Raw genomic sequence first — 12,600 nt, forward strand, 5'->3', positions numbered from 1 at the left:
CTTCAGGCTGCATCTAGTTGTCCCTCATCACCTGCCTTCTGACCAACAGTCTGACGTCCAGATTCTGAGCTGGAACTAGCTTGAAACCCTTTTGGCAACAGTCTGAGCTGAAAAGAAAGCCCCTTTGGGCAGAAACGTGGACCCATTACTCCTCCTGGACAACATGGAGGAGCTTGGGCTTTGGGCCAACCTCCTGGCACGGTCCAGTGAGCACCGCCGGTCTGATACCTCCTCTGGGACATGTTTACTCCAACTTTGCCCTCCACACCCCCTTCACCCAGCCTCACCTCCCACACCTGCAAAGACACAAGCATGCCAAGAGTGCCACTCAAGAGGCTTTCTCCCTTTTATTTCTTTGGGAAAAGAAAACGAAATCTTTCCATCACATATGGTAGAGATATATATTTATATATATTTATATATAATTTCTTTTGTGGTTGGAAATCCCAAAGCTGAGTCTGTTCATATTTTTTTCTTTTTTTTCTTTTTTTCCTTCTAATGCCTCCTCTTCCCCCTGCCCCTCTGGCCCAGGCCCAGGTTCTGGGGCAGGTGCAATGAAGGGTGAGTGGAATGGGCAGTGATTGCCAGGACAGCCCCCCACCCAGCTCAGAGGTCTGGTGAGGGGCACCAGAAGGGGCTGTGCAGAGAGATAGAGGCCACAGGGGCACTCCTGTTTTTGTGGGGGATGCACAGCTCATTAAACAGTCACCAGTCATGGGAGGAGGCTGGTCAGGGGTTGGGGGGTTGCTCACAGTAGTTGCCAGCTCCCTCCACCCTGCCCCACAAACCCAGTCTTGGGAGTGGGAAGGAGAGAGGGAAAAGAGAGAAATACAAGGGCTGAGGGCCAAGCCTCCTCCGATTTTTATTGCTGGTGTGTTAGTAATTTGCCTTTCCCTCCTTATTTTGGGGAGATGGACTCTGAGAGGGCCCCCAAGAAGGAAGTGACGTTGGCTGCCCCAGCCTCCACTGATGGCCATGCCAGGCATACCCTGGGCACACCCTGGGCTACCCCAGGCCTCTGGGGCCCAGGGGTCAGCGATCCTCTCAGTTCAGTCTTGCTCTTCAAGAGCAATCATAGCCACCCCCCACCCCCCAAAACAAGGGCCTCAGGCTCAGGCTTGGGCCCAGTGGAGCTTGGAAGTGGGCAGTGCACCAAAGATCAAGCAGTTTTCTACTGGAAGAAAAGGTGAGGTTTGGGGGAAGAGGTGGCCTAGGACAATGATGTAGGCTGAGCACGAAAGCAGAAGGTGGCTGAGGGAATCAAGTCGGGGAAGACACAGGAAGACATCAGACACTCACATGACCTCAGAAACTGGGTGAGGGGAGTGCCTGGGAGGCAGGTGGCACTTAATAGCTGTAGTTAGAGCTGGACAGTGGCCCCGGGTGTGGGGTCAGCCAAGCAGATGGGGCTGTTGTCCTGTGGGATCCTGGTCAGAAGGGGGAGGGTAGGGCTAAGACGCCTCCAGGTGACCCTTCCCAAGAACAGGATGGCAGATCTTCCCTGGGCACTGAGCCTCCAGCCCCAGCCCTTCCCTCCTCCAACACACACATACAGACACACACTCAGGACCAGGCCAGGCTCTGAGGCCTGAGCCCAAGAGACCTTGGTGGGGAGGGGCTGGGCAGTTAGCCCTCTCAACCACAGGCAGGCCATCTGCTCCCACTTGTCCTGCCAACCTGCCCAGGGAGGGAAAAAAGTGCAGGAAAGAGAAAGGCCAGCAGCCCAAGGTGTCAGCTTCGGCAGACCCCACACAGGCCCCCTCAGGCTACATGGCCTAGGAGATGGGTACAGAGAACATCTCTGGACACAGGGTGGCCGACAGTAGCAGCCCAGACCCACCAAGGGGCTGGGCACCTCATGCACTGCAAGGCCTGCCACCTCTCCAACAAGGGGGTGCCAAGAAAAGGAGCATGAGTTCCCCTGCAGCCTGGGCCCCGCATCCCCACTCACTCTGCCCTCCATTTCCTCCTTGGGAGGAGGGTCGAGTGGGCTGCCCAGTGGGGCAGTGGTAGAGCTGGGAGGCACCCAGTGAGGGGAGGGGAGGGGCCTGGTCACAGCTGCTTTGAGAACCTCTTTGGTCTGGGGGTACAGGGAACATGGGGAAAAAGAGATGGCAGGGAGGGGATACTGGGGACCCTGGCCTTTGACTGGGTATTTGTCAAAAGGCCACATGCCCAGGTAGGGGATCAGATTTCTGTGGACTCGATGCGCTCGAGGCGGGAGGGGGTCCAGGCTTTCTTCTCCTCCCCATGTTGGGGTGTAGGCGTGCTGGCACCTCCTGCGGCCCCGCGCTCTCGCAGCCGCCGCTCCAGCTGCTGGTTGCGCTGGTACATCTCCACATAACTCAGCTGCAGCTGCTTCTGGTACTCGATGACCTTCTCCTTCTCCTCCAGCCACACTCGGCGCTCCTCTGCGAAGCTGGCACCCTGGCGCTCCCGGGCTCGCCGCTCAGCTGCCAGCTCAGCCTGCAGCCGCCCCACCTCCCGCCGCAGGGCCCGCGTCCCACTCTCCCCTCCAGCATCCACCTCCCCGTCCAAGGAAACCAAGGAGGCGGCGGCAGCCACCCCAGCCTGACGGCGCATCTTGGCCTCGTCGCTCTCGCAGGTGGCCAGCGCATCCTGCGGCTCGGCCGGGTCCACGGGGGTCAGCGCCGGCTTGAGGCAGGCAGAGGGCAGCTCACCCTCACTCAGCTCCAGGCTGGCCTGTTTGCTGCTGAAGGAGTCCCTCAGGCTGAGCAGCTGCTCCTCCTTCTCCCGCAGAGAGGCCCGGCCCTCCCGCAGCTGCGAGCGCAGCCCGACAATCTCACTCAGCTTCTGGGACACATCCGCCTGCGAGTCCTTCAGCTGCTGCTTCAGAAGGGAGATCTCCCCAGCCTTCTGGCATACCTGGGCAGGGACAGGTGAGAAGAGAAGTCATGGTGAAGGCAGAGCTCTGCTCACCCCCACCCCAGTCCCCACATCCAGCCCAAGGCATCAAGCTGCCCCAGGGCTCAGGGTCAGCTCCTCATTATGGCAGAAATGACATGCGGGGTCCCCTCCTCAGACTCAGGACAGACATGGCCAATCTCACACAGCCTGGGACAGTTCTGGTCCTCACAGACACTCCTAATCGGTCCTGCCGCCACCTTCACTCCCCTTGTGATAGTTGTGGGCTGCTGCTCTGGGTTTCTCCAGAGAGACGGAAGGGGACACAGGGAGATGCCCAAGCACCCAGTCTGCACCTCCCACTTAGTTTCCTCCATCCGGGGCAGGAAATCAGCCTGTTCCTTCTGGCAGGCGGCAACCTTGTCCTCAAGCTCTTCCCGTTGCCGCATCAGCCGGGCTGCCTCCTCCTGCAGCTGCTTCTTGTCCTGCTGCAGCCGCAGCACCTGCAGCTGTAGGCCTTGCTGGGCGCGCTGGGCACGCCGGGCCACCTGCTGCAGCTTCCCGCTGCAGCCCTGCCGCAGCTCAGCCAGCTCACGCTCCCAGGCCTTCTGACGCTCCTCCAGCACCTGGGCCACTGCCGCCTCGCTCTGCTCCAGGCTACGCCGCAGAGCTGCCACCTCCTGCTCCTTCTCCCACAGCCGCTCCTCCAGCTCCTGGATCAGAGCGCTGGGCGAGGGCGGTGAGCAGGCTGCAAACGGCAGGCCTCCGCCTCCACCCTCCCCTGATCCCAGGTGGCCTGGCCGCCCCATGGAGGAGGATGACCCGCTCTTGCTGGAGGCCCGCACACTGTCGGAGGTCGCCAGATCCTGGTAGCCTGACCCCCCACTGCTGCCGCCGCCACCGCTGCCACTACCATAGTTGGCAGTGCCGATGCGGTTGATGTGGCTGGTGGAGGCACTGAGGGGCGCCAGGTGCTGGCTGTAGCTGGAGCTGTAGGTGGGCAGGCTTGTGAGTGAGTTCCGGCCTGAGTCTGAGAGGCCGCCCCCACCCCCGCCCGCTGGGGTCATGGTCCGAGACTTGTCCAGTCCACCCTTGAGGCCACCAGGGCCCTGTCGTCCCTCTGGGGTCCCGTTGGTCTGTGGGGGGCACAGGTTCTGCATGGAGTGGAAGTTCTTGGGTACAACAGGCTTGAAGGCCGAAGGCCGAACTAGTGGCTCTGAGCACTGCACAAAAGCAAGGAAGGGGGAGTGGGCATCAGGATGGGACCTCAGCCTCGGCCCTGGTCTCTTTCCTCTGATCTAGACTCGTTCAGCCCCAGCTCCCACCCCCGTTGGATCTCCATCCTGGGAGTCCGTCCTGGCTGGAGTCCACCTTATGTCCACCACCTTCCCCCTCACAGCCAGGTCTCTGCCCTAGACCCATCAGCTGGACTTGGCCCCTAAGGCTCCCCAACCCAGCTTCTATCTCAGCCCCTACAACCCCAAAACGTCCACGAAGGCCCACTGCTCCCTCCTCTCTGGGCTGCCTCCCGCCCCCAGGAAAGGGCCCTGGGGACTGACCTGGTCTAGCTTGCCAGAGGTGGCCAGGAGCTTGGGCGGGTGGCTGGGCTCACGATACTGTGGCGGGGCCTTGTCGCTGCCACCACTGCTGCTGCTGCCACCACTGCTGCCCACCACATTGCCGCAGACGTCTGTGTGGTCACTGCCCCGTAGCTCGCCATTGAGGTAGAGTGAATTGGCGAGAGCCTTGTCCTCTGCGGGGTAGCGGCTTGGCCTCTCCCTGCTGGCCCCACCGCCACGGGGGCCAGGGAAACTGCCCTGGCTGCCCCCACCCCCTGTGCGGGTGCCCACACTCTTCATGGCGAACTCCTGAGTGTGGGCCACCCCACTGCCCACACTGCCCATGGCCAGGCGAGGGTCTGGGGGTCCGAGCTCAGAGGGCCGAGGGGCAAAGGCCAGGAGGGGATCCCGCCCTGGGTCAGCGCGCACAGGCAGTGTCTCCAGCTTCGCCATGACTAAGCCAGGGGGGCACTGTGGGCACAGGTGAAAACCAGAGATAGGTCAGCCCCACTCGCACTCCCACCACCCCATCCAAGCCCAACCCAGCACCGCCTGTACCCTGCCCCTCAGTATCCCCTTCCTTATAGTGGGTACAGGAGTTCCCAAACACCCAAGGAAAAGGAATGGGGCTGGGGAAATAATGATAGCTTGGTAATAGGGGCTGCCTGTTGCACACCTGACAAAGCCCAACCCCCAGGGACCATACACCTACCCTCCTAGTGTTGCTCTGCTCACATTTCCACTCCTTAACTCCCATCTCAAGCCCACCTCCTTCATGAGCCTCCCAGACTCAGTGACCCCCTTCAACTCTTCACTGTAACCCCCAGAACTCAGGTGTTCTTTACTCTGGGTCTGGACCCCTACATCCCAACCTCATGGGCTGGGGAGATGGGGTTGGAAGGGGACAGCAGTACCTGAATTCAGCAGGGAACCTCAGCACTTAAGGGAGGGAGAGAAACCCACCCCTATTCAAAAATTGTGGATGGGAGTCCTTCCCCGCCCCCTAACCTAGGGTGTTGCAGTCAAGGGCAGAAGTGGAGGCTCACTACCAGCGCAGGATCCTCTCCTTGCCTCTCCAAGGGGGTGGGGGGCCGACAGGTCCTCAAGCCTTGGACCCTCCGAGGCCCGGTCTGCAGGGGCCATGTGCCTCACTCTCGCAGCTCGGCCAGAACCAGCTGCGCGACTTTGGACGGGCCGACTGAGCCATCCCGGACCGCAGTTTTCTCCTCTGCGAAATGGGAGGAATGCAGGACCTACCTCGCAGAGCTGCCGCGTGCCAGGCACCCCAGGGCGGCGGGTGCGGGAGGGGACGGGGGTATTGGGGGTAGCGTGTGCAGGAGCCGCGGCGGTGGCGCGCATCTGGGCCACCACGGGCCTGCCCCGCCCCTCGCGGACGGCCGGGGACCGCGGCTGCAGCGCATGGCAAGGGACCCTCCCGGAGGTCTTCCCAACTCGGCCGCATGGGGGCCTGGCACAAGAGGGCCCCCTCCCCGTGGTCAATACCTCGGCAGAGGCCCCCGGGTGGGCTGAAACCGGGGCAGAGGACGCAGAGCCTGCCGCTGCGGGCGCCTGCCGAGCCTCGCTCCGGGCCTGCGGTTCCCACAGGTGGGCGGGGGCAGGGGCGGGGCCTCCGCGCCCGGCGGCGCCCAAGAGGATTCCGCGCCTGCAGAACCCCTACAAGAATTCACTGCCTTCGGGAAGACTTCCGGGATTACTCCCCTCTCCCGCTCCTTGTGGACCTTGACCCTGCTCAGTTCACCGTGAATTCCTCAGAGCCCTTCAGTGGGCGCGCGTCCCCCCTCCCCCAAGGCCGGCCCACAGGAGCAGGGGGAGCAGGGCCTCGGGTTACCTGTGCTCCAGAAGGCCCTGCTTCCTGGTTCCTTTGTCTCAAGTCCGCACCTGGGAACACCTGCCCCAGAGATCCTCACATCCAGCCGGGCAGGGGCAGCAGGCAGTGCCTGCCGCGAGTGTAGACGCTCAAATACGTGGGCCAGAAATGGCCGGGGGAGCCCTTCAGGCCTTTAACCCCTGCTCCCACCAGAAACCAGGCAGGGAGCCTTCCTTCTCTACCAAGGGGAAGGGGTACAGGTGGCAGCCCTCGGCCCCTTGAGTGCTCTTCGAACTGTCTTCTACCCAGATGCCCACGTTTAATGCTGTGTCTGAGCTATTAGGCCCCAGACCAGGGGAGCCTAACAAAACTCTGGCCCCTCAGGGGGCACCTCTGGCCACCACACCTGGAATTACAGCCCTAGGTGGTTGGAAAACTCACCACAAACCAGTCCACACTGCCTTTGTAAGATTCCATTCTATCAGCATCTCCCCCGCTCAGGTGTGGAGAACAGGACCTTACCACCTCCCTCCCTTAAACTAATCTGTTCCACATGTCCCACAAGGCTGACTTAGGGTGAGGCAAGACAGGCACCTAGGGTGCCACTGAAGTGCAGGATCAAGTGCAGGACCCTGAGAGCAAGTGCATCCTTTCATCTGGTGCCCTGGGTGCCTCTCGTGACTCACCCTGGCCGTGCTCTGTCCCCATGCCCAGTATACTCCTGCCCAGGTAGCCCCCTCCTATCCTAAGCATGACCCCCTCTCTTGCCATCTCTGGATGCAGTGTAGGGAGCCGCTGGGGACTGAGAGGGTGGAGGCTGGGTGGCCTGAGGCTTAGAATCAGTGGAAAGATCTGGCAGGGAGGAAGAACTGACAAAACTTTATACAGATGATGTTCGGGGGGTGGGGGCAAGAGAGGTGTCTGGACTGGGGCACGAGGGTGGGATGTGACACCCTTAACATGATAGGAAGAGAATGTTTGGGGGAAATGGGTGATTTGAGGAAGACTAGAGAAAGATACCTCTCACATACTGGATGGAGAGACTAGAATCATGAGCATTCGAGGGTGGTGTGGGTGGCGCCCAGCACGGAGCAAGAGTGGCAGAGCCCCAGAGGCTTGGGAGGCGGTGTGGGAGCAGGAAGAAGGCCAGGAGAAGGAAGGCCCTGAAAACCAAGATGGAGTGGGCTTCAAGAATGTGGGGGCAGCTCCTGGTGTTAAAAAAAAGGGGCCAGGTAAAATTGGGATTGGAGAGGTTGCCCTGAATTTCGCTAGTGTCCATGAGAGAATGAGTTCAGAAAAGTGGTGCAAGGCCGAGTCAGACTACAGGAGTAGAAGGGGGGTCTGGAGGAAAAGATGGAAGAGTTCCCTTCTCTTTTAAGAGGAGGCCAGAGAAGGCAGTAATTTAAGGTGGTTTGGGATGCAAGGGCTCTTTTCTAATTTTAGAATTTAACATGGTAGAAACCTGAGTATGGTGATAACGCTGAAGGAAGGTGTCAATAGTGAGATCAGAGATCTGGGCCAGGGGGCTCCGCCAGCAGCCTGGGTGTGGACAGGAGCAAACCTCAGAAGTGGTCATGTTGATCCTGAGAGTGACAGAGGATGATGTTTGGGAAGGTGCTTTGCAAACTGTAAGGTGCAGTACACACATGCAATACTACCTCCTCTGAGATCCAGGAAAGGAGAATCTGACCATAGGTTGGGGCTGATCATATGCCACCCTGACCCATGTTTCACTGGATTGTGTGTGGCCCCCAGGAAGGCCTGGATGCCCAGAGTCCTGGATGGGTGGAAATGAGGTCCCAGCACTGTTTCCTGAGCCTCCTACCCCTATGGTCTACTTGGGGAATCTTTGACTACCAACCCACTGCAGCTCTCCCTGGAGCCTCGCTCCCTGAAGAGCTTCTCACCATAATTCTAACCTGTTGTGGTCAACCCCATGCAAGCATTCCCTGCCCTTTGTCTCTCCCAAGCTTGGGCTGCTGCAGCTTCTTTCCACAAAACCCCAGCAGGGACTGGTAGGATAAGGAGGGGCATATGTTTCCCTGATAGGCAGGAACTGAGCCCAGGGGAAGGGTTTGAGCTTCATTTGTGGGTCAGGGTCCTGAACTAGCTCAGGTAGCTGAGTGTGGTCTGCAAAGACATCAGCTCAACAACCTGGGATGACAGCCTGTTGCCAATTCTGCCTCTATCTCTGTCCTATCAAATGTCAGTGCCTGGGACATTACACACAGTATTAGTGGTCATGAAGGGGCCAAACAGACAATACCTGGGGGTTACATGGGCAGGTCCTTCCATTCTACAGTGACCACCCAGCCCCTCCGTACCTGTGTTCCTCCCAAAGCTAGGAACACTCCACCCTTCTCTTGGGTCTCAGAAGCCCTAGGTTCAGCCCGTTCACCCCCTAACGATCTCAGCAGCCCCTCCTGCCAGCATCCTTTGCTGGGGGCTCCTCACTGGCCTTTCTTCCTCTGCACTCCCTCCCCCATGCAGCTGCCAAGAGGCTCTTTCTAAAGGGCAAAGCCGATCTTGTCGGAGCTCTGCCCAAATTCTGTTGCACCAAGTGCAATAGACAGAGTTATGGAGGTATCAGCTCCAAGTGTAAATCCCAGCTCAACTGATTAGGGGTGGAACTGCATGCAGGTTATTCCACCTCGGCTTCTCACACCTACGTTACAGGAATCTTAAGAAGTGAATGTATTATGGGTAAATGCCTGGCATTCCTCTCAGCCCTCAGAACCAGAGCAGAGCTTGCAGCAGGGCCCTCAAGGCCTCTCCTGCTGCTCATCCTATTTCTCTTGACCTGAGCCCCTCTCCACTCTATGCACAAAATCTCTTCTCAGCTCTCTGTGCCCATCCTGCATCCTTCAGGGACCAATCCAAATGCTGCCTCCCAGGACAGCATCCCTGATCTACCCCAGGCGGGGGGTGGGGGGGGTGGGGGTGGAGGGGGAGGGGGTGGGGTGGGGGTGGGGGGTCTTGGAGCTCTTGGCTCAGGCCACTCCGGGGATATTTCACTCTTAGGCTGGCCTGTGGGTGCCCCTGGGGGAACAGATGGCAGAGTCTTGGGGTCTCTGAGCCCTGGCACTGAGGAGATGCAGAGAGAATGCGTGTGGCAATGCTAGTAATGCACAAGGCAAAGAGGCAATGAATCCGACAGGAAAATCAGGAAGGGCTTCCGGGAAGAAGGAATGAGGGAGAAAAGGTATCAGGGGCACTGTAGGGCTTTTGGGCGGTGCAGAGGTCTCCAGAACTTCTTGGTTGGGATGTGTGAGGGGACATCCATCTTCCCTTGGCGACAAAGGGGGAAGGGGCCCATCCTCTAGATCCTGGCTCTGATAAATCCCGTTTCAGGACTGAGGGGGCTGACAGCGCCCCCCCCCCACACACCCCGAGAACACACACGCGCGCACACACGAGCCTCACGCACGGGGGTGGGGGGTGGTGGCGGAGGGCGGGTAGTTCGCCATTCACCAGCTGCCCACGGCCCGCAGCGCCAACAGATAGAGACCCCGGCCACAGGCCATCCCGAGGAGGTGCCCGGGGAGAGCTCTGCGGTGGGGGAAATCCCTCCCGCACCTCCCAGTGCTCCCCACCAATGCGTGTGGCCCGGGGGGCGGGGCGCAGAGGGAAGAGGTGACATAATCCGGGCCGCACCCCCTCCGGCCGCCACCTTCCCCCAGGCCCTGCGAAACATCCATGACATCATCGGCCTCATCTCCACTCCCCTCACCCCCGGGATCCCAGCAGTGAGACGCGCCCCCTCCCCGGCTCCGAGTTTGACCCAACGAGCCTCGCGGTGCAGCAGGCAAGGCGACAGGTCGGAGCCGGGAGGGGCGCCGCGGTGGGCCTGCCTCACTTACTCGCTGCCTCAGGGTCCGGTGCGGGGTCTTCGGCGCGGGCGCCGCCGGCGCAGCTCGCTGGCGCAGCCAGAAGCCCGCCCGGCTGGGCGCGAGGCGCGGGCCAGCCTGCGCTCCGCGCCCCTCCCGCTCCCCGCCCGGGCCCCGCCCACCCGCGGCTGCGGCAAACGCGGGCCCGCCCCCAGCCACGCCCCCTGGTTCCGCCAATCCCCGGGCTGGGGAGGGGCCCAGTGCCTTAACCCCTTCGTCGCTGCGTCCCGGGTCGCGCGTGGGACCCCTCTATTTCACCCACCCCAGGGCGCCGCGAGTCTGCCCCGAGTCCCCTGCGTATGCCCTGTTAACCCTCAAGACTCTTGGGCTCAGCCCCCAGTCTCTCTTCAACAAATCCAGTAGGACAGCGCCCTCCGTGAAGCCCACATCTTTGGCGACAGGGAGGAGCCCCTCTGGCTTGGGGAAGGGGCTCTAGAAGCCGAGTCCCGAGCCCTATTCCTCTCCCGCTCCCGCTCTTCGGGACGCAGCTTCCCATTGGAAGCCCTGACACCTTGCAAGTCTGCAAGGTGGGGGCGGGGCGAGCCGTCGGGGGGTGGGCACGACACCGCGCTTGCAAGACCAGCCCAGGCGCGGCGATAAACAGGCGGGCAAAGGGGAGGCTCCGAGGGTGCGGGACGGCGTCCGTTAGCAATCGGAGCCGGTTTGAAACTTGATTCTCGCGGAGGATCACCGTCTTGGGGGAAAAGGCGGGCGACAAGGAAAAAGACAGACATTACAATCGAGCAGGGTTTGACTGCTTCACCCTGTGGCCCGAACCTAGCAGGATGTCAGGCTCCTTGGAGTGAGAGGGAGTGAGATGGTTCGTCTCCCATCTGGAACACCAGCTTCGCACGCGCTTGCCAGGTCTGTGAGAGCAGTGTTCATTCCGCCCAAGGTGACCCCGGAGGACTGCCGGGAGGAAGAAGTCTGTCTGGAACAGAGACCTTAGCCTTGAATAGGGTAGACAAATAAGCCAGGCCTAGGGTTCAGCATTAGCAAAAGCCTGGAGGCACAAAGGGTCTGTCCTAAAAACTGCAGCGTCTCCACTCCGGCTGGCCTTTAACCCATTGTATCTCTACTGTTATAGATGACTTGTTTGGTCATCTGTCATCCTATTTTATAGTTTTTATTTCTGGCTATTTCCTGTTTTCTGAATTTTTCCATATTTGCTTTTATCTCCTATAGTGATTTGCAATGCAGAGAGTCTGTTTTTAATTCTCCTGGTTGTTACCTTTAAGTTTACCAAATAAAAATGCAGTTTATATTTCACAAATTATTAGCCAGTGACCAATCATTCATTTTTATGTTCCTCCTGTGTAATAAGAAATTTCTCTTGGCCTGCTGCCCTCACACCTACTTGTATTTGTCCACTTAATCCAGGATGATAGACCCAACTTTTGTTTCCATTTTTTTTAAGTCGCAAAATTCTCTTTTTTCAATCATTCCTTTTGGCTTTAGCGAACCTTTGTTTAATTAGTAACGAATGTCACGCCAGTTTTTTATGCACAAATTTTTCTGTTCCTCATTCAGACTCATCTCCCACTTGACGGGTAACTTCAAGGAGAACTCCAGGATGTTACGTTTATTCAAGTCTTTGCCCTAGGTGAGAATGCCTTTCTACTGTCTTTACATACATAGTGGCTTGACTATTTATAGAATTTTTAAACCTCAAACTTTTCCCCTCAAGACTTTCCTATCCTTATCCCATTGTCTTTTTTTTTTTTTTTTTGGCTGCTCTGTGTCTTAGTTGTGGCATGCGGGATCTTTTTAGTTGTGGCATGAGGACTTCCTAATTGTGGCATGCATGTGGGATCTAGTTCCCAGGGACCCTGCATTGGGAGCTAGGAGTCTTACCCACTGGACCACCAGGGAAGTCCCTCCCATTGTCTTTTGGCTCTTAAAATAGTAGCAAGTACACCTGAAACTAATATAATGTATGTCAATTATAGCTCAAAAAAAAAGGTAACAAAGCTGAGGTGGTTTTTTTTTTTTTTAAATATTAATTTATTTATCTGTCTGTGCCAGGTCTTAGTTGCAGCAGGAAGGATCTTTGTGGCATACGAATCTATTTTTAGCTGTGGCACGCAGGATCTAGTTCCCTGACCAGGGATCCAGCCCGGGGCCTCCTGCATTGGCAGCTCGAAGTCTTAACTGCTGGAACACCTGGGAAGTCCCTGGGCTGGTTTCTTTCAGGTGAGCAATTCGCCTGGTGCTTGCTGGGATTTTTCTTTAACCTCAAAAGTCAAACATTTTGCCAGTATAAATTTCAGTATAGGCATTTTTCTATGAATTTTCCAGAAATAAAAAAGGTCTTTTCAACTGAGAAAAGTTTGCTTCTAATATGTTCTTGTCCATTCTATGAACAGATTGTCTTGGATTTTTTTCTCCCCTAAAATTATCACATTGGATTGCAACTGTCAATTAAATCTCTTTGTCCCTTTTCTCTGAATCCCAGGGACAG

General features: G+C 58.1%; 1 protein-coding gene and 1 long non-coding RNA gene across 5 annotated transcripts; one reads left to right on the forward strand and one right to left on the reverse strand.

Annotated features, from left to right (window-relative positions):
• Positions 1-333: 333 nt before the first annotated feature.
• On the reverse strand, positions 334-8,909 carry LZTS3 (leucine zipper tumor suppressor family member 3). 4 transcript variants are annotated; one of them, XM_057701806.1, is made up of 5 exons: positions 6,274-8,909; positions 5,496-5,652; positions 4,425-4,895; positions 3,222-4,088; positions 334-2,886 (listed from the first exon to the last, which is right to left on the reverse strand). In XM_057701806.1, the coding sequence occupies exons 2-5, from the start codon at positions 5,565-5,567 to the stop codon at positions 2,188-2,190; spliced, it is 2,109 nt and encodes a 702-aa protein (XP_057557789.1). In that variant the 5' UTR covers positions 5,568-5,652; positions 6,274-8,909; the 3' UTR covers positions 334-2,187. The 4 variants fall into 4 exon arrangements, with proteins under 4 accessions (XP_057557789.1, XP_057557792.1, XP_057557791.1 ...); XM_057701809.1 differs by having other exon boundaries at positions 5,474-5,652; XM_057701808.1 differs by having other exon boundaries at positions 5,471-5,652.
• A 1,893-nt stretch (positions 8,910-10,802) lies between these two features.
• On the forward strand, positions 10,803-12,388 carry LOC130833706 (uncharacterized). The gene is made up of 3 exons (XR_009048527.1): positions 10,803-11,003; positions 11,670-11,742; positions 12,165-12,388. It is a non-coding gene; the product is annotated as an uncharacterized LOC130833706 (long non-coding RNA).
• Positions 12,389-12,600: the final 212 nt, after the last annotated feature.

Source organism: Hippopotamus amphibius, chromosome 12, assembly GCF_030028045.1.
Source record: "Hippopotamus amphibius kiboko isolate mHipAmp2 chromosome 12, mHipAmp2.hap2, whole genome shotgun sequence".
NCBI lineage: Eukaryota > Metazoa > Chordata > Mammalia > Artiodactyla > Hippopotamidae > Hippopotamus > Hippopotamus amphibius.